Source organism: Pinus tabuliformis, chromosome J (genome assembly GCF_031772625.1).
Source record: "Pinus tabuliformis cultivar Carrire ecotype Pingquan chromosome J, CPIR1, whole genome shotgun sequence".
Taxonomy (NCBI): domain Eukaryota; kingdom Viridiplantae; phylum Streptophyta; class Pinopsida; order Pinales; family Pinaceae; genus Pinus; species Pinus tabuliformis.
Genome location: NC_142295.1, coordinates 1,489,579,288 through 1,489,601,900, shown reverse-complemented (window position 1 = coordinate 1,489,601,900; position 22,613 = coordinate 1,489,579,288). Strand labels below are relative to the sequence as shown.

Here is a 22,613-nt window from a genome sequence, read left to right as displayed (position 1 = left end):
GCTCTGGATATTATTAGACCATCCCAGTAATAGCTCTTGCCCAGCCATGTCTCTACCTTGATCCTTTTAAATAACCCTCTATACAATTTATGCCTGTCTTGTTCTCAAATACTCGCAAAATACTATAGTGATGGTAATTAGATTATGACCGAAACTATTAGTTTCTCCGGCAAAAGTACCCACAGTAAACATAACTAAATCAACACTGGCAGAATCCTACGTTTATAATGGAAATATGTACCCGATTTTAGATTTTCTATGTACCTGTGGAAACTACAAAACATAGGGGATATGTGAAGCCATTATAGTGAAATGAGATACAAGCAATCAGAGATGTCAAAATATCGCTGAGATATTACTGTTGGATATTCGAATGAATAAATCAAACTCCCCAGCGAGAAGCAAGTGAATGAAATGGAAAGAAATTTATGGAATATAACAGATTTTATTTGTGGCCTTTTATTCGTTGAAAAAAAAAATCAGACACGGAAGAAATCATAGTGAAAATAAATAATAGCTTAATAAATGAGGATCATTTTGATCCCTGCAACAACTTCCATTTTACCCAAGTATGGGCCTGCACAACTTTCTTTACAAATTATGTACAATATTCTAGCATATCAATGGAAAAAATACTGTCCATTTTAGCTAGTGGATCACATGAAGGCCCCCCTTTGAAGTACTAGCCCAAAGCCAGGACATTGCCACTTTGCCTTATTCTTCACTATAATCTGAATTTCACTCAATACCCTTTCTAAGATCGCTGGCTTGCAAGTAATCAACTGAAACCCATGGTATGACCATTGGTCCTGTCGAGCAAATGCTGACATCACAACCCAAATGCTGCACGTGTGATAAGTAAAATCTGCCAATTTAGTCGATTCCAGTTTGATTTGCCACAAGAAATTGTCCAGCAGATGAAAATGCCCACAAAACATATGAGAGCCCTCTTCTAGACTCCAACTTATACAACAAATCAACAACAGCCTACGGGACTCCCTGCAAAATCCATATAACATAGAGAAGTCAATTAAAAATTCCTCGTTAATTACAACTGAAAAGTTAAAATCTTCATTAGGAAATGAATAGAGCCACCTGGAAACAAATAATACACTGCAGTTTTAAACAACCATCAAGCATCGATCACTTGTAGTAGGTCAAGTGCAGGGTGACACCAACACAAACCAGAAGAACAATTGGGATGAGCCAGTGCTCACTCTGTTAAATCAGGATATACAATTAGTTCTACTGAAATCTTCTTAACGACACTGACATCGAAAAACATTTTTTAATAAAAGCATACCTTAAATTTCAAAATAAAAGTGGCATACCTTCATCACAAAAAGGGAACATGCCTCCTTCCCATGCATTCTCATCGTGGTCCACTTTCTCCAGAGCCCCCTCCTTGCTCTGACGTTCAATGTTACAAGCATCTCCAGCAGCCTCAATCCCATCTTGCGGCAGAATTCCTTCAAGATGGCCACTCACTGCAAGATCCGCACAGCGTGTATGGTCTTCAACCAAGTGCTGCATTGAGATATCCGTAACATGCAATTCTGAAGTTAGTAACCCAGTTTGACGCCCTTGACCATTATGGTAAAAATTTGAATCTGAAAATTTTGAATTTTCATTATGACTTGCATTCCAGTTGTCCAAATCAATGCCATTTATAATGTGTCCTTCAAAAATTACCCCTGCAGAGTCCAAAGCATCATGTTTGCTAACATATCTCCGGTTGGAGCCACAATCATTCGACAGAAGACTCTGGGAGCCACAATCTATCTGAACTAAATTCTGATGTAGCTGGATATTGCCAGTACCAACTCTGCTCCATCCAGGAATATCCATTGGCGATGGTCCTGTGCTTAAATGCTTTTCTGCTTGACAAGTAGACTTCCCATTGAAATCCTGATTATTTACCTTTAAGTTCTTTAAGGATGACTCTAGTGGTGCTACTGCTGCATTCTGAGATAATGTTGGCCTCAGGGTAGAGTTACCATAGGTGGCTGAAGAATCAAAATAAAACACACCCTCCAATTGTTCCTGAGAATCTGAAGATGTGCATCAAGCAACATAAGAAATTAGCAAGCAACCATGTGATAAAACAAAACATCCATTCAAAATAGTGGTAAAATTTCTGTGTTCTCAGATAAAGTAGACCTTCATAACCCTGATGACAGCCATTTGCAACCATTGATGGTGTCCCAGAAAAATGACCAAGAGAACTGCAGCTACTACTGCTGCTTGAACGTTGTATTTGTACGCAATTCAGATTCATACCAATAACTCCATCTTGTGTGTATTCATCTTTAAGTTGATGGATGTGCATAGCTTTCGCACTTGGAATGCTTCCAGGAAAAGGAGCTCTGCACAAAATAAGACAAAATAAAAAACCACAATTATGCACTTAAAGCACAGGATTAAAGTGGATGGATTTGTTAGCAGAAGCACCTGGGATATTTCTGAGCACGTAGACCTCTGTGTCAAACATGAAACAAGGAACATAAGAAAAAACACTAAATTAATTCCAACTAACCTAGAACCTGCTAAGAAACCTATTTCGCATCTCTTTATATGTGGATTCTTATTTAAATCAAACTGGAACCAACTAACTCGAAGTAAAATTTGTGTTTCTCTAGGCATGACATTTCAATTAAATAAGAATTCCCAGAGACCATCATGACCCAATCAGAAGAAGAATGCTATCATCATATGCAACAGATTGCCTTTTTCTGAACAGAAGAAGAGAAGATTCAATCATGTTTTGCCAATGTTGCTAAGTATATTGGATGTTGTATGTTTTCGTATCAGATTTTCCTGGGTATTCAATCCAAAACCAAAATCCTTCAAAAGAGTTGAATAATTCTCTAAATAGAAATGAGTCTAGCAAATGACACATGGTCATGTTGTATTAAACTACAGAACAACAGTACAGGAAAAGCTGTACCCACAGCCATGTTAATCTGGTGCAGGATGTAGCTCAAAATGGAAGAAAATGAAAATTTTGTCCTGGATCCAAGCCATCCAAGAACATGCAAAAATAACTGAAAATAATGTAGCTTTCAGCCAAATAATAAAACTATTGTATCAAAGGACGTATCTCGTGGTCCATAATAATTAAATAGACAATTTAATGTTATATGAAGACACTGTAAAAAGCTAATAGCGGCAATAATTATGGGATTAAATGCTATGGCATTCCGAGAAAGAAAAAGGTGAAGAGTATGCCTTGATTAGTTTCAAGGTCAAGATAAATAAAATTATTGTATCAAAGGACATATCTCGTGGTCCATAACAATTAAATAGACAATTTAATGTTATATGAAGACACTGTAAAAAGCTAATAGCGGGAATAATTATGGGATTAAATGCTATGGCATTCCGAGAAAGAAAAAAGCGAAGAGTATGCCTTGATTAGTTTCAAGGTCAAGATAGTAAGCACCTTCGAGAAAATATGGTTTTCAGATGACCACCTATGTTATGGTGCCAAACCACAAAGAAGATTGCTTGATGTCATCCAAGAAATTGGGCAATTGCCCTTCTTGATATTTTTGAACATGAACGCATGAAATTATTTCTAGTTTCCAGGATTGTGACTTCACTGCAATAAGTTTAAAATAAACTAAAAATGAAACAAGCATTACAGTAATTAACTATACAGTGCTTCAGGCCTGGAGTATGCCCTAAAACTGCTTCTGCTTGGCTAAGAGCTCGTCTTCCTTGGACGTAAGGAAACAGGTTAACGGCCCAAGACCCAGAGGCATCTGGCAGGAGTGAAAGCCTGCTCCCTTACGGACCACCAGCGGGTTATTTCAGGTGGCGTGGTTTTCCTTGATAACAGTGATGTGTCAACTGACATTCGCGGATAGCAGCCAGAGATGGCTGTCCTCACTGTTGGGGTTTGACAAACTGAGTTTGATAGGTTTTTCCACCTTTTGAAAAAAAAAAAAAAAAATTAACTATACAGTGCTTGTTGCCAAGGTACGTTGGATTATTTTTTAAAAGCCCTAGCCTGTGCAGATGATTAAGAAGTATTTGAATTATCCTTGGAAACTATGAAGTGGAGACGTATCATATCTTAAGCCTATGAAGGAATTCCTTAAGAACAAATGGGTTCATTGGTGGAATTTAAATTGTGCAAGGGTTGCATTGTCTATACCCTGGTTTCACTTCAATCTTACAGGAGTAAGGGTGTTATTGTCTTTGTATCATCTTCAGCAATGTTGTCACTAGTTTTTGTCATTGTTCAGTTGGGATTCACTGTCATATAACTTACAATAGTTGGAAAGGGTGTCACATCATCTTGCAACAGTAAGGCAGCTTCATCATTAACATATTTTTGGAGCTATAAGGTTCAGGAGCAGCTGTGTGTCCTTGGACTAAGATTCTGGAATTGAACAGTACTGTGCATTCTGAAGAAGGCTGACAGTCCATTGAAGGAGTCCAGCAATAAAAGGCAGTAAGGGTTTATGTCAATGTTCTACCAAGGTTCCGGGACGAGGGGGCGAGGATACGCGGGAGCGGCCTATGCAAAAGCTCCCCACCAATTTTTAGGAAACGTGGGGGGACGTCAGGGTCTTAGAAACTTATAAAGTTTAAACCATATTGATGTTCCACTTCCTACTATGAACACTGAATACTGAACAGTGAATATTGACATAAAATTATAAAAGTCAAGTCTGATACATCATACATCAAGAGTCAAAATTTTATAGAATTATAAAAGACTAAAGTCAAGTCTGATACATCAACAGTCAAAATTTTATAGAGTCAGAATAACATAAGAACATCAACATATCAAAAGATAAACGAGCATAATTTTGCTCAAGCCTCAAGGTAATGCCCCGCTAGTCTCTGCATCCAACTGCTGCATGAATAAATCAGGATCAACCATATCACCATATGAATCTGAATCACTAGCATTCTCAAACATGCTAAGTGGCACACCAACCAACCCCATCTGTCTCTCATCAAGTCTCTCCTCCATATCTACCTATGCATCATCCTCTGGATCAACATCCCATCGTGTTGCTAGTCCCTTCAAATACTCAGGTGTCTTCCTATGCTCAAGATGTAGGGCACTGTGCACAGCAACTAACTTCGCCGCTCTTTTAAAGGTAAGCTTGTTCCTCTTGATCGAGTCGATGAAGCTATATGTGGACCAATTCCTCTCTGCTGCAAAGGAACTAGGAACGTCTTGTGAATGGAGTGAGGGGCTAGGGCGAATAATGAATTAAATTTATAAAAAAATGAATTGAAACCCTGAAGTATTAAAACTAATGTTAAATTTTAATTATAAACAAAAGTTTATTTTAAAAAAAATCAGGCCCCTCAACCCCCCCACGTCCCCCCTCAACCCCCCCCCCCCCCGACCCCTCACAACCCCCTTTTCAGAAACGACCCCTCAGCACAAGGAAACGACCCCCTGGCACGTCCCCCTGCATACCCTGTTTTTTGGGAGCATGGGGAAACGACCCCTTCTCGTCCCCAAGTCCCCGGAGCGCGAGGGAGCTAGGAAACTAGACCCCTAGGGGGGGGGGGGGGAAGTCCCCGTGGAACACTGGTTTATGTGTCCCAAGTTTATCTGCAATAAGAGTTCTGTCACTAAGGGTTTCATTGTTTTGGGTTTCAATGTTATATCATTTGCAGCAGTCTATTCATTGTCAGTGGGTCATTGTCCTTGGTACGGGAGCTCACAATAGTTAGTCTAATTTATTATCATTTGCAGGGTGGTTCGGTGGTGCCTGGCAAGTGGTTGAAGTCACCTTCAGGTTGTACCCTGATAACACTTCCAGGCGGCAGGGTGGTGCTAGGGCAAGTTGGAGCTTGTGAGGGTGTTGGAACATCCTTTCAGTTGGAGCTGGAAAATTGAACACTTTTCTAGAGTACTAGAGAATTGGGTCTTCCCTTTTCAGTTGGCACTGAAGCATATTATGTACTCACAAAATTATTAGAAAAGTATTCGGTGGCTTTTCTCCCGGAAGGATTTCCAACTAAAAACTTCTTGTGCACTGTTCTTTTAATGTGTTGATACTTTATATGTTATTAATGCTCTAAATATTTTAATAAGTTACTAATTTATAAGAAATATTGATTCACCCGCTCTCTCTATTTCCAACAAGATGAACAGGAACTCAAAAAATACAAGAAATAAGAACCAACTTTTTTTTATACAAGAACAAGTGTAAATATGCTAACCCATGCAAATGTAAAAAAATGAAAAATCAGTGAAATAAATTGGATTTTATTTCATCATAAATTGGATTTTAAAGACTAACTTTGAGACGCGTTAGAACTTGAAACAGACAGATTTCAAGTTTCAGAACTCAATTTCACAATTTTATGCCTGCAGGTTAACAATGTCACTCAGTAAAGAATTGTACAAGAAAATGCCAAACAAAGAATGGATCACACCCACAACTACATCCAAAGAGTCATTACATAGATTAATTAATAGAGGCACGTGTAGATTCCAATTTGTTGTGACTCCTCATACACCATAGATGTGTCTCTGATTATCACCTAATATTAATAGGTGGTGCATACATTGACTACATGATCCCTAGTAAAACACCGGCTTGATGTTACACTGAATGTTACTTAACTATTCCAAAGCATATGAAAATTTAGACATGATTTCAGATTTTGAAAATGGGTCAAAATTGTGACCACAAATCTGGTTTCCTGGAGAAAAGAAATATTTGAATTTCTTGAACCTGTGATCAAAACTTTGACCAAACTCAAGTATGCTTTTAGTTTACCCATACATTCTGCTGGGGTGATTTACTAAGTACAGGAATATTCATGTATCCTCAATAACTGTGCACTGCATTTAACTGTAGCTGGTGAAAATGTACATGAATATCTACCCAACTAATATAAGTCGTTCACCTACCTTGTAATTATAGTGGAGGAACAAAGTACGAATTATTCAACTACATTTAGGAGTCTGTAGAATTATAACTCCATGGCACTGAATCTGACAGTGAGTTATTTAATCATTTCAAAGAATGAACATTTTTCCGGCTAAAACTAGAAAGATTGCTCGGTGCACATTATAACTAATTGAACAGAGGAGTTTTTGCAAAGCCCACCAAGGAAATATGGAATTTGACACTGGTTACCACTGGAGCTACCATACTACATACGTCCTCATTGCACCAAGAAGCTTTCATAAAGTGAACCTAGCAAAAAAAGACATGGATTGGACTTCTATGACTTTTCAACAATATATGTCCCTAACCCTTATTATTATCATCATTATTCTCCTAGTGGTACATCTTCCCTCCTCTTATCCCAATCTTCCACTTTGGGTTCTCACATTAGGATCAGGCACCCACTCTCCTCTTCTATGCATGTCTTTATACAGGAATAGTATGACTATTAATACCTAACCCCAACTTCTTCTTCCATGTATAGGTTAAGCAAACTTATTGATAATTTTGTCTTGTATTATATATTTCTCAATTGTAATTGGATTGGGCTTCTTTAACTTTTAGACAATATATGGCCCTAACCCTTATTATTATCATCATTATGCTCCTAGTGGCACATCTTGCCTCCTCTTATCTCAATCTTCCACTTTGGGTTCTCACATTTAGGCTCAGGCACCCACTCTCCTTTTTTCTATGCATGTCTTCTTCCTAGTGGCACATCTTCCCTCCTCTTACTTCAATCTTCCACTTTGGGTTCTCACATTTAGGATCAGGCACCCACTCTCCTCTTTCCTATGCATGTCTTTAGAGGAATAGTACGACTATTAATACCTAACCCCAACTTCTTCTTCCATATATAGGTTAAGCAAACTTATTGATAATTTTGTCTTGTATTATATATTTCTCAATTGTAGTTGGGAGGTTTATCCCTTCAAAGTGGGTCATTAATAATATTCCCATTTACTATTTTTGCATATTCTTGGAGTGGTATTGTTTGAAATATCATTACAAGTGAAATTTGGTACTTATTATTCTGTGTTGGGAAATTTGGATTGTAACAAGTGCCACACGATAGCAGAGCATGTGATCCTTCAACTAGCACCTTTAAAGAGTACCATTTTCTGACAGAACTATAACTTTTGATGAGGATATCCAAATTGAGTATTGCTTTTTTGTTGAAAGAAGACATCCAAAAGTATCTCTGGACAAAATTTCAGAGAAATTTGCATGGTAATCTAGGTGATACAGTCCATACAAGTTGGGATTCAAATCCAATTCTGAAAAACTACCAAACATAGTATGTTGCAGTCAATTGTGCATATATATTAGTATCCTGATCTAAATTATGTTCAACCTGCCTCATCTGAAAGAAAACATCCAAGTCTGCTACAGATTCAAATTTCAGATTATTTGGTGCAAAAATCACTGTGAGGAGTGCACAAAATAGGTGTTGTAACCTTCCAGATTACACATGCATTCAAGGGACTACATTGCAGCACATGCACAATACATATACGAATACTCAAGAGAGTCACATGGGAAGGAGATCCACAAGTTCTATCCATTCTTCAAAAATATTTATGCAATCAAGGAAAAGGCTCTGACAAATCATTCTTTATGTTCTCTTTAGAGTTGGGTTAATCTTGACTCAATCATAGAATTTTAAGATAGCCTTGAGTCTGTTAATATTTCTAGGGCGAACAGACTAGAAACAATTTTCTTCAACGATAACTACTTCCAATGATCAGTTAGCATTAGTTTCACATAACATTCATTCAATATCATTAAGCAGTTATACATTATAAAATTCAACCATTAAACATGGAAGCAGTAGAAAATAACCATGAAACAATGCGACAAGAGTCACAGAAATTAAGCCTCGAGCCAGGGCAAAACCCACAAGGGGAAAACCCAGAATTTTTTCCTTATGAGAGAGAGAGTTCAAGATTCATCAATACATCAGAAACAACATCAAGATAATAGCTAAACCAGTAACCAAGAAAAAGATAAGTGCCAAGCCCTCCTCCTGAAATTCGGCCCTTCTTTCCTCCTCCTTCCTTCGCTATCAGAGATAACCAAGACACAATTCGATGTACAAATGAGGAGAGGTCTCCTTTATATAGTCTTCAAAGGGGGTCGAATGGGTGCCTCTTAGGGCCCCAGATGACTTGAACAAAAGGAGGCCGACTTGAGTAATTTGGACTCTAGAGGCATAAATTTAAATTCAAATTCCCATTTTCTTTTCATGATGAAAATACTGACCATGGCTACCATATTTTCAACACTCCCTCTTAGCCAAGGATGTACCTTTCATTCTCTCTTAGGATCAATCTCCCCAACCAATCCATAGGTCTCCCGGCCACAACCTAAGGGAGAGATCACAAGTACAAGTCTCTCTCTCTATCAAGATCAATCTCCCCGACCAATCCATAGGTCTCCCAGCCACAGCCTAAGGGAGAGATCATCAATCTCATCATAAGGAAAGATACATAGCATCCAACACATCCCATAAGCCACAACCCTATGGCATCAAGGTCAGTGCCCTACTGCCAAGTGGGATCAATCAATGAGGCCAACCCAATCATAGGGTGCATCTCCTTGACCACAAACAAGGTCTCTCGATCCACGACCTAAGGGACAAAACTCATCCTTCTCGACCAAACCATAGGTCTCTCGGCCACAGCATAAGGGAACTCAAGATCAATCTCCCTGACCAAACCATAGGTCTCCCGGTCAACACCTAAGGGAGAGATCACAAAATCAGTGTCCCCAACCAAACAAGTCTCCTAGTAAAAACCTAAGGGATCACTTCAGGCCTCAAACCAAACTCCCCGACCAGACTCACTAGCCTCTTGGTCAATTGACCTAAGGGAGTGACAATCTTCCCGACCAATCCATTGGTCTCCCAGTCGCAACCTAAGAAAGATTCTCATGATGCTATCAATCTCCAAAGGGACTCTCGGCCATTCCAGGCTTCTCATAGAAGCAAACATCAGCACCTTGCTTAACAGCAAAAAAGTAACCATGGTGGAATCTAGCAGGAAATAAGTGGTTTCTTACAGAAGCAAACATCAGCAACCTGCCCATCAGCAAAAAAGTGTGCCATGGTCGAATCTAGTAGACAACAACATCCAGTTATTCATTCAACTTTAGCCAAGGCTTCTTACAGAACCAGACATCATCAACCTGCTTATCAACAAACGTATACCATGATCGATTCCAGCACAAGATCAAATAGATCAGCAAATACCTTCCGAAGCCAACCTACTTCATAAATCAGCTAAACTTTCAGCTTCAGTCATGCTAAATGTAATAGAACCATTTGTGTCATTCAGACCAACACAACACCCAAAAGTGCTCTTTCTTTCTTTCTTTAATACATCTCGTCCAAATAGAGTCAACAATTCCATGCATCAGGTGGTTCAACGAGCCAATCGGAGAGATTCATCAAATCCATAGTCTCGCAGCTTCTTCAAATTTTCCTCAAGCAAGTGTCCATGGACTCACAGTCCATTATGCCACAACCTCAACAAGGATTTCACTAGGCTCGTGCCATACCTTCAATCTTAAAATTCTTCAATTGACTCCCTCTTACATTGGACAATGAGGACCTCAATGCTTGTCAGAAACATATCATCAATACATAGCAGAAAATCATAGGCTCATCTTCAACAGATTTGGACCAACATCATTCTTTAAGACATCTTGCCAACTTCACCTTAGAAGTCAACTAACTTCTTTTCGTCATAGATCAAAACATGCTTCAATTTAGGTTTGATCTTGTTTGCTCTCTGTAAGTCCAAAGCTCATCCAATCATGAGTCTTCTTGTCACATTCTTCTTCCATCCATTTCCAATGATTGCCACACCTTGGCAGTCTTCATTATGTACCTACAATACTCGCTAGGAGGCCATGAAAGAAGAAAAAAGCAAGATATACAAAGACAAGAGACTCGTAATGAAACAACAACAGAAACAATCAAGAAAGTACTTATCTCTTGAGAATGTGTCAGCTCCCACTTGATCTTAATCTTCTTGGGTCTAGCCAACCTCGTTCAATTCATCAAGGAGTTAATCTTGTCCACATCATCATCATCAAGGAGTCCACATCATCAAGGAATCCACATCACTAAGGAGTCCATATCATCATCAAGAAGTCCACATCATCAAAGAGTCCATATCATCATCAAGAAATCCACATCATCAAGGAGTCCATATCATCGTCAATAAGTCTACATTAACCTTGTCCACATCATCAGTAACGATTTTTAAACAGCTCCTCTTAATCTTTAGTATTCGTGCATCCAACCTGCAAATCAACCTCATCATCAAGATGTCAAATCTTCTAGAAGCTAGGGTTTCTTATTTCTTTTAAGCAAAAGCGATCAATCCATAAGCCAAAGGCTTTCTCCTCCAACCCTTTTTGTCTAAATAGCAATGTTGCATTAATCATTATCGAGATAATATCAGCGCAAGGAAAAAATCATAATTATCGGTAAATAATCGGAAAAAAAATCGGGAAAAAATCGTTTGGTACAAAAATATTCTTTTTTTTTTCAATTTTTTTAATATCTAAACCATCTACAACATAAAATAAATACATTGACACATAAATATGATAAAATAACTAATATATAAGATACTTAATATCATTTCTAGTGCTAAAATCACACATAACAATGAATCATGTCCTGAATAGTAAGTCCTGACTCCTGAGTCCCAACTCAGCCTCAAAATATCAACAAAAAATATAATAATGTATTTCATCATGTCATAATGTCATATACAATAAAATGAAGAAAATAACTAAAGTCTAATCCTATTGATTTCCTCTACCCCTCTTGCGAGAAAATGCCACAGCTTTCCCTTTCCCTCTAGATGTAGATGTTGGTGCTGATGGAGTTGATAGTGGAGTCTGATGTGCTCTAGAAGCTGAAGAACTAGAAGTAGGAGCTATAGGAGGTAGACCACGTCCTCTACTGGTGGCAGGGGTAGCCCAGCCAGGGAGTGTCACTTGGAAACATTACGATCTCCCAATCCTGAAATCCTGAAAAATTGATAAGTCTGCTGGATTTTGAATGAAATCTAAAATTCTACTTTCTCCATATGAAATCCAATGAGCAAAAATTATTTGTCTTTCAAAAAAAATTGCATTTCGAACATTTAGCATCCCTTATAAAACCGCATTGCCTCGACCCTCAGCGATAAATTGGGAAAAAATCGTGATTTTTTCAAAAAAATCGCGAATAAAAAAAACGCGAGTATTACTCGCGATAATATTGGCTTCGGGAAAAAATCGCGATAAAGCGATATTATCGCGATTTTAACAACACTGCCAATGAGGCTGGAACCACTCTCAAACATGCTGAGTCATTTCATGGTAATGTTGAAAATTTAAGTAAAAGAATGAAAATGAAGATTAAGGAGAATGTCACTTTTACTTTAAGAATTTAACATTACCATGAATAGCATATCAATACTAGGGCCTAGACTTGATCATTAAGCTGCCCCACTATAATAAATAGGGTTAACAATTGTTTGGCTAGGGTTTCGACTCCAAACCATAATAACTCTTCAAATGTGAAATATTCATCCTCGCATTCTTTTCAAACTTCATTATTTTTTTTATTTCAATATCAACACTATGAGAGATTTGACTTTATTTTGCAGACTTGCAACTTGAGATACTGAGCCACCTAAACTCAAAGAAAATCATTAGTAAAATTACAATAATCCTAATCATATTATTGAAGACTTATAGAGGAGCATGGCTATAATAAATTTTCCACATGACACAGTCTTGAATCCTGGAGCTTATAACAGTCGATTTTAGATCAATTAGGTCAGCCTTTTTCAGAGATTTGTTCTTCTTTTATGTATAGAATAGAGTGACCCACAAACAGTACCATGGTCACACCATAGATCAGGACATATGCTTCGAACTGTTATCATAAAAGAGATAAAATTTCCAAACCTTATTTGAGTTTGATCATTTTATGAGGGAGCTTGGACTTGCATATGTGATGTCATAGAACTTGATTTGGACTGGGACTTTCGGCCATATCTCAAAGTAATGTGCTTCAAAGACTTCATATGGTGTCATATGTATGAGGTCTCATATTTTGTGCCATTCCATAGTGGTAAAGTGCTTCAGGTCCGCATGAATTCCATAGAGAGTAAGAGCCTCAGGAGCTCACATGAGCCATTACAAAACACGGCCTAGGATACACAGGGAGATTCGGATTCACCACAAAACTAGTCTTTTAACAATGATCTTGAACAAGCCTTGAGGAGGTTTGAGTTAGTCTCCTTCCACAGTAATGCACAAACTTTGGACTTGATTTCTGCTCGGACTGCTTCTCCCATAATGCGAAGTTTTGAACTTCAGTTTTTAGAATTGAACTAGGTCACAATCATCTTTATTGTATACTTGTCAAAACCTCATACATAATACCACCATGACATTGAATCCATAGATCATGACTAGAATGTAACTCAAATTGGCTAACTAGACTTTCCACAGAGGCTCGCATAATACCACAAAGATGCTCGCATAACAAAGTATAAATGCTACATAGAAGCTCATATAACATCAAGAGAGTGGGTACCTTAGGTAGTTCCCATATCATGCTTATCATGGCAGAACAGAAGCTCGCATAATAGAGTATACTGTCGCATTTAAGCTTGTATAGGAAACTCACATATGTGCCACAAAGATGCTTGCACAGAAAACTCACATACCACAAGAGCTCGCATAAATCACAAAAAAATACATTCGTATACCAAAATATAAATGCTATTACAGACTTAGGTCTCACAAAAAAATAGTATTAAGCCTCCAAAAGAGCTTAGACTATTACATGCTTGAATTGTCTAGGTCTCAATCACTTCTTGGAGATTACAGAGGTTCAGATCACCTTGTTTGTGACCAATAGACTTCAGATTATGTCAGAGAAGGAAGATTTAATTTTTAGAGAGCTTGGACCACCATCTTGAATTAAGAGACCTCAGCCTCAATCTCAAAATCTAGACACTTTTGCAAAGGAAATTTTCAGCATTAGTACACAGAATTTTTTGGTGTAGAAATTTGGTCTCTAGCCAAAAGAAATCCATCCTTCCTGAAGTTCCACAAATGCACAGAAAGGAGGCTCAAAATAGTCACAAAGAAGGAGGCTTGGGTGTCTTTGTCAACTACTCAACCAACCAGCTTTGATACCATGTTGATATTTCTAGGGAAAACAGACTAGAAACAATTTCCTTCAACAATAACTACTTCCAATGATCAATTAGCATTAGTTTTGCATAGCTTTCATTCAATATCATTAAGCAGTTATACAAAAGAAAATTTTACCATTAAACATGAAAGAGCAGTAGAAAATAACCATGAAACAATGAGATAAGAGACAAGAATTAGGACTGAGGCTAGGACAAAACCCACAAGGGGAACACCCAGAAACCTTTCCTTGTGAGAGAGAGAGAGTTCAAGATTCATCAATACATCAGAAACAACATCAAGATAATAGTGAAACCAGTAACCAAGAACAATATAAGTGCCAAACCCTCCTCCTCAAATTCGACCCTTCTCTTCTCCTCCTTCCTTTGTTGGATCAGAGATAACCAAAACACAATTCAATGTAAATGAGGACAAGAGGTCTCCTTTATATAGCCTTCGAAGGGGGTTGAATGGGTGCCTCTTAGGGGCCTAGCTGACTTCAACAAAAGGAGGTCGACTTGAGTAATTTGGAGGCATAAATTTAAATTCAAATTTTCCTTTTACTTTTCATGATGAATATACCGACCATGGCTAACATATTTCCAATAAGGTCAAACATTGATTGTTATTCCTAGAGGAGGTTTTAGGGTAAATATCTAGTGTCCATTTTTGTGCATGATTTTATAACGAACAAGGTTCATATACTCCAACTTTGATACCAATGTAACGAACAAGGTTCGTATACGCAACATAGTAAGCTTCAAAATGCTTCAAAGACAAAGACATCCACTGTAGGACAAGTGTATATTGAATATTATAAAAGAATTGATATGAGATAATGAGATTATAACTGCGGGTCATGTATATATACCTAGGCAGGTACCCTTTCACGATGGGCCATGTCTTCAAAAACATGCCTCTTTATTAACTATTTACTAGCTAATTCTTCATTAATTATGATTATTATTGTTTACATTAATTATATTATTTTTATATGAATTATATTCATAACATTGTCTTTTCAAAAAGCTTTATCCTCAAAGCTTACTGATGAAAGGGCTTGATCTATTTTTTTGTTTTGAATATCTTTTTGTCTCAGAACTTTCATCTTCGTTTATCATCTTCGTTGATAAACAAAATTGTCGGAATAAGAATGGATATGACCATCCTAGATTAATCTTTTGTGGAATCTTTTGATCGTTGGCAATTTGTAATGAATTGCTATCATAGGATTGGATTCTGCAAACTGCAATTTTCCTTGGAAAATAATCTGTTGTTTCCGTTCAGAATGGTTTAAATATGTAGATTGACTTGGTTGTCTACTCTTGTGATTCAGATGTTGATAAGGAGTTCTTGCGGTTTGATTTTGCCCTAATCTGTTCATGGTGATTTCTTGTTTTATTAGGGACCTCTGATTTCTTTCATGTTTAGAAATTGCTTGATTAATTGTGAGACCTTCACTTGAATTTTTTGTTGTTTGGACTACAACTTTTGAGTATGTCTTCACCTTAACTGATTTATCCTCTTCTTGAGAGTGATATTGATTGGATTAGTGTTTGTTCCTTTATCTTTGACTTGGACTACAACTTTTGAGTACGTCTTCACCTTAACTGATTTATCCTCTTCTTGAGATGTGATTTATCCTCTTCTTGAGATGTGATATCGATTGGATCAGTGTTTGTTCCTTTATCTTTGACTTGGACTATTATGACTAGAGACTTCAATACTTCTTGAGTAAGTTGTTTTAACTTATCATTTAGTGACTTCTTGTCACATTTAAGCTTCTTTATTTTGGTAAGAAGGTTTTGGTTACAATTGCTTAGACGTAAAAGCTATTCACCTTCTGGATTGTTGAATTTATGTTTAGTATTCTCCTCATCTTTTAAACTTTGGATTTGTTCTAATAATGTTTGATTAAGGTTCTTTAAATGTAAATTTTCCTCTTCTTGTTCTGACAAGCACTTCTTGAGTTCCTTCTTTGTGGCTTTAGCTTTCTCGAGTTGTTAGAGTAGTTTTTCATTGTGATCTCTGAGGCGCGAAATTTCTTTGTCTTTACTGTGTTGAAGAAAGTGTAATTGCTGCTTGTAGGACTCCCTACTTCGATGTCATGAATTTCTTCTTTGTTATGGAGCCTACATCCTTTTGGGACTTCTTGTAGGGCACAGACCATTCATCACTTTCATTCATGAATCATGTCAATCATGTCATCTTTCTTTTCATCAGAAAGTGATCCATTAGTCCATATCTCGCCTTCCTTTATGCCTTGCTACCTTCTTAATGGCATGCTTCCTTCCGGATCTTTCATCCTATAACACGAATATCAATTGTAGATGACATCTAGAGCTCTTTCCTTGGCAACCCTACATTAGCCCATCCAGATATCTGATCAAAAATAGAAAATGAATCATTAAATCAAGATTACCTTTGTCATGGTTTTTCATCATTACATATTCCTATTTGCATCAACATCCTGCATATATATTGACACATATCTAACAAATATACAATGTCAAGGGTCTCTTTGTTTTTCCAGACTTTATTAGAATCTTCATATCTTTTTCATGGAGATATCATAGTCAAAATCTTTTAGTCCTTGGATGTCGATTGACCTCTCCATAGTTGCATTTTCATGATCTCTTCCTTTCTTTATTCACACATTTCTTCCCAGGAACTTCCAATCATAGTTCCTTCAACTTTTTCAACCACCTCATATTTCATATGAGGACATATTATGTTGATTTCATCTAGTTGATGTGTGAACCATGCCTTCATGCATTCTTCCAAAGGAGGAGAACCTTTCTTTTGATCATGCTCACAAGGTAGAGCATTTATCCTTGCAACCATATGACATGACTCAAGCTTATCTAAATATATGCATACATGCCTCATTTCTTTCTTTTGGTCATCTAGACTTTTGTCAGCAACTTCCTTGATCGAATGTACATCAATCATGCTGACCGACTTCACTTTGTCATCACACCATCATTCCATGAATGCACTACAAATTGGAATTCTTGATGAAACACTTGCTTCTTTCAATCAGTGAATCCTCTAATTAAGATTCCAGTAGAGGATCATGATCATCCTCATCCTACAAGTGCCTCTCTTGAATTATGTATGATGAGCTTTGTCCTAGATGACTTTCTTCTTCCCATCAATACTACTTATGCTTCTAATGAGGTTACCAATAGCTATATCCTTCTATAGGTAACTGCCATAAACTTCTATTTCACCTATCTTTCATGCTTCTCTTAATATGATGTCATGAGCTCTTGCTTTCAATTGAATGCTTCTATTGTGCCATGATGCATCCTATCACGCTTCTTAGTGATTTGTACCATGATAGCTATATTTTACAACAGGAAACTTGAAAAGAACTAAGTGAGGAAGACTATCTCAATCATAGTAGAGATCTTTTACTTCCTCTTTCTTAAATTTCTTCTTTTCAGCTTCCTCCACTTCTTCAGTAATATGGGCTTCTTCCCTTCCTTTTTTGTTGTTGTCCTTCTTGAGTTTAGGACAATCTGTTTTGTAGTGCCCATTTTCTTGACATCCATAACACTGAACCTTTGCCATATTCTTCTTTTTTTTCTGAGGACCAAATTTTCGAAACTTTCCTTTTCTTTTTTCCATATTATCATATGCTTGATTTTTCTCATTTGATCCTACATCAGATTTTGCCTTCAACTTGGTTTCCTCAATTTTGCATAGTGACCATATATCCTTGAATGGAGTAGCTTCCTTCTTCCCATAAATGCTTGATGTAAAGTTACCCCAATCCTCTAGTGGTGCAATAAGTATTATGGTAGTCAGCTCTTTGTCAGACATTATTTCTCCCAAATCTTGAAGTTGGTCCCTTATTTCAGATATCCCCATAAAGTGTTAGGCTATTCCTTCTTCTCTTGATATCCTCATCTTGTAGAGTTCTTGTCTTTACGAAATTACTTCTCCTGCAGTGCTTACGGAAAACAACTCTACAAGTTTGTCATATATTTCTTTTGATGTTTCAAGTTTAGATACATAGGGAATGAGGGGATCCTTGATGGATTCTATGAGAATCCTTTGAGCCCTTACTTCCCCTTTCATACACCTTGCAAGTGCTTGAGCATCTTCCTTTGGAGGATTAATGAATGAGCCCTAAAAATGTTCCATGACCTCATTTTCTATGAGGTTCAGATCTGTCCTTTTCTTCCATGCTAGAAAGTTTGAAGCCCCAACCAACTTGTTGCTTTCCTTGCAAAAAGACATTTTGACAAATTCAAATGTAGACATAAATGTACTTACTTGTGAAGATGCTCCTTCAACTTGTTGCCTTCTTGAATTTGATGATGATATAGATGATAGAAAACTTCTTCTTGATGAAGATGGTTTTCTTCAAAAGTGATCCTTGACTCCAAAGAGAGGGAGATCACCTTGAATCTTTTGATGATGCCAACAACTCTTTCCTTGCTTCCTTTGGATGAGTAGACTTCGAGATGATTCGATTTATTTGAGTAGAGATAAGAGTCTTTTGAGATCTCCTTCCTTGTGATGATGTGTTGAGCGAAGATCCCAAGAATGCTTCTAGTGTAAGCTTCTTCTTTGATCAATATAGGGTTTTGACACTTTTCTTCTAGATGATGATGTAGCCTTTGTCTTCTTGGAGATAAGAGGATCTTCTTGATTCTATGATACCCAAAGTTGGCATCGTGTAAGAGAAGTTAATAAATTTCAATTTTTATGGCTCCACAAATGAAATTTTAAAAACTTGAATTACCTCAAAGCCTTGTGTCGGCCTATTCTTCAAAGGTATTCTTTGGCCCTTATAAATATAGTACATGTGTTCGTCTAAGATGTGAAGCGAAGTAATTTCATTCTTCTGCAGCCAGGAAGTAAATTCATATTGGGTTAATGATCTTTTGGTTTTCATTGGAATCTTTCTGTGCGGCCTATTTGATTTTCGACCAACACCATTCATCTCTGCAATCAAAGAATCTGTTGCCAGTCACAGAAGGGTTTTGTTGGCTTGGCTATTGGGATTTGCTGGGTTGGATGCCTCCGTGGGATTCTTGTTTGAATTACCTTTTGCAGGTCACACTGAAGATAATCCCTTATAGCTCACAATTTCTGAAGCAGTATACTGGAAGTCTGCAAATTTTCGGCCTTTAAATTAAGGCATTTCTGAAGCCATGGATTGCTGAATTAAAGGGAATATAATGCGTTGATCACCAGCTGAAAGGAATGACGGATTGGTGTTATGTTATGTGGGTTCTATGAACATAAGATTTGATCTCATAGAAGTCTGAATTTGGGTATTCTGGACATTTGTTTTGGTTTATGGCTTAAAGGACTCGCTGGGATATTTCAATTACGTTTGCAGGTGGATGGTCCTTATATCTTCTGCGACCAAGTCCTGAAACTTTCTCATTCCTCTACAACCAGACTTGTAACTATTTCTGAAACTTTCTCATTCCTCTACAACCAGACTTCTAACTATTTCTGAAACTTTCTCATTCCTCTACAACCAGACTTGTAACTATTTCTGAAACTTTCTCATTCCTCTACAACCAGACCTGTAACTATTTCTATAACGTAGATCACTAATTTCTGAAACTTTCACTGCTCAAGAATTGGTGGATTCACACAGGACGAGGTTACTTCAGAAGGATTGAATGGCAAACTCCTGATTGAAACTGTGAAACTCTTGAGTTTTGTTGACACTTTGATTTCTTATTAAAGGCATATTTTAAGGATGAAACTGAAAGATTTGTGGCACCTCTGTATACCAACCTAGGGCACATTCTAAACAGTCTAAGAATCGAATTTGACATTGCTCCGGAACCTGAACCAGATTAGGCCCTCAAATTCACAGAAAGATCGACTGTCTTGCAGCTCAAACAATGTGACCTGTATAACTGAGTCGTGTGACAAAACTCTGAGGAACATTGCTGGTATAAATGCCGTAATCAGCGTATTTTATGAAACCAAAATTTAAGAAGTGATCTTGTGAAGAAGTCCATCATTTAATCTAAATGCATCATTGAGAAAACCTATATCAGTCAAACTCTAACTGATAGACTGAAGGATTTCTATTTGATAGTGACTCATTACTCTTCTGGAAGATAGACAAATGAGGAGTAATCTTGCACTGTTCTAGATCTACATTCAAACTGTGTTTGTGAGTGGAAGTAGCAAGTCACTTTCCAGATTCTGAAGCGAATACACTAACCAGTACCACAATCCTCCTACTCAAGTAGCAAATGAGAATCTTGATTGCATACTGTTGGCAGCATCTTCATGCATCAGAAAACAGTATTTTAGAGATTCTGAACAGGAGTTAAGAACAGTACCAGATTGTAGCTGCAAGGATATCCTTTTGTGTACTTATGTAGACAGTTGTAGATAACACCAAACTTATTATCACAATGTCCAGGGAAGGAACTTCATCTACAGCAGTGAGTGGATCAGCGAATTTTATGAAACCAAAATTTAAGAAGTGATCTTGTGAATAAGTCCATCATTTAATCTAAATGCATCATTGAGAAACCTATATCAGTCAAACTCTAGCTGATAGACTGAAGCATTTCTATTTGATAGTGACTCATTACTCTTCTGGAAGATAGACAAAGGAGGAGTAATCTTGCACTGTTCTAGATCTACATTCAAGCTGTGTTGGTGAGTGGAAGTATCAAGTCACTTTCCAGATTCTGAAGCATATACACTAACCAGTACCACAATCCTCCTACTCAAGTAGCAAATGAGAATCTTCATTGCATACTGTTGGCAGCATCTTCATGCATCAGAAAACAGTATTTTAGAGATTCTGAACAGGAGTTGAGAACAGTACCGGATTGTAGCTGCAAGGATATCCTTTTGTGTACTTATGTAGACAGTTGTAGATAACACCAAACTTATTATCACAATGTCCAGGGAAGGAACTTCATCTACAGCAGTGAGTGGCACATGCTGTCTTGAAGTCTTGATGTACACATTTACAGTTGCATTGTTATCCTTGATGTATTGGCAGCATGTGACTAAAGCTGAATAAATATCTTACATATCAACAGTCTCAGTGCAGTATAACCAGTGCATGAACCTTCAGCAGTGTTTGAAGAAGTCTTGAGTTATTATTCAGTTGAAGAAGTGTTGTAGTGAAGATTTATGAGTGGTAGTTGAATATAGCTTGGCAGCAAAAGGGTTTGAGATTTTTGAGCAAAGGCAGGACAGTTTATGACAGTTGATTAAGTGAGCAGAGAACAGAGACAGAATTGGTGATGACAGAGAACTAAACAAGCAGAGGACATATGCCAGGGGCTGACCAGTGTTAAGGTTGTTCAGCTAGTGTTTCAGCTATAGTTTTTGTACTGACTATCAGAGGTTGGGCAGAGGCATCACATCAACTTTAGATTGCAAACAATTGTGGGGTGGCATCGACAGAGGTAGCAGTGAAGTGTAGAAACAGTGCAACAGGTGTGAAGGTGGACTGAGGTAGCAGCAACAGTAGCAACAGAGAGTGGACAGCAGCAGTAGCAGTGGTGATGGCAGCAATGACGGTGGCAGCAGCAGCAGCAGAGAGTGGACAACAGCAGTAGTGTGTGTAGCAGCAGTGGTGGACAGCAGTAGTGACAGAGGACAGCAGCAGAGGCTGATTGTACTTGGGCCATTATCCGTGGTACAGGAGCCCAACCATTTAGGGAGCATCTGCTTCCTTCCAACTTGATGGTAAAACCTTCGGGAGTCTAGTACTTCCTTCCAGATTCTTCTGGTAAATGTTGTACGTACATCATACATAACACAGCACTTGTTTGCACATCATTTCTGGTCTATTGATTATTGATGTGATGATGTTTTATGATGCTTTTTGTTGATGCTCTAAATAATTAAACTAACCAATTGAAAAATTAAAGAAACACTGATTCACCCCCCTCTCAGTTTTTCCAACAGATCATACCAATTAATGTAAAAGTGAAATAAAAAACCACACAATCCCCTATGCCTTGTACAACCAAAAAACATTGGATTAAGACATAACTAAAGGCTAATTAGCACTTCACATGTCTTATATAATGTACTTAACCCAAAATTTTAGAGCAATCACATAAAATGCACTCCAAAACCCAATAACACAGGAGAAAATAGATAAATCGTACGAAAGATATCCTTTTAATCAAAAATGGAGAGTTATACCTGAGCCCTCTACAACCTCCGAAACCCTAACCCTAACCTTGTTGTTCTCGGTATTTCTCTCGTTCTGTCACAAAGGCTTATGGCCCGAGGGAGCCTCTTCCCCTCCTTGTGACGAAGCATCGACCTTTAGTGCAATGGTTGCTTCTCTTGAAAAGAAGCCGTGAACTAAGGAGCTGCAGTCCAGATTGATTAAACATCAGAGGATACCCTGGCAGTCGCCCTTCCACTGGGTTTTTGGAAAACTTCTCTGACCTTTTCTGACAGGGCCCATGTAGGAAAATTTATGGGTATGTGACCATC

General features: G+C 37.7%; 1 protein-coding gene across 1 annotated transcript in view; it reads right to left on the bottom strand.

Moving 5' to 3' along the window:
* Positions 1–501: 501 nt before the first annotated feature.
* LOC149233051 (autophagy-related protein 18g-like) overlaps positions 502–22,613 on the bottom strand; it is a 70,659-nt gene continuing 48,547 nt past the window's right edge. Inside the window, exons 7-10 of the mRNA XM_089379662.1 lie at positions 2,452–2,478; positions 2,161–2,366; positions 1,332–2,051; positions 502–1,218 (exon numbers count right to left, since the gene is read on the bottom strand). Coding sequence (XP_089235788.1) covers positions 1,214–1,218; positions 1,332–2,051; positions 2,161–2,366; positions 2,452–2,478 — 958 coding nt within the window. The 3' untranslated portion in view covers positions 502–1,213. The remainder of the gene's footprint in view (positions 1,219–1,331; positions 2,052–2,160; positions 2,367–2,451; positions 2,479–22,613) is intronic.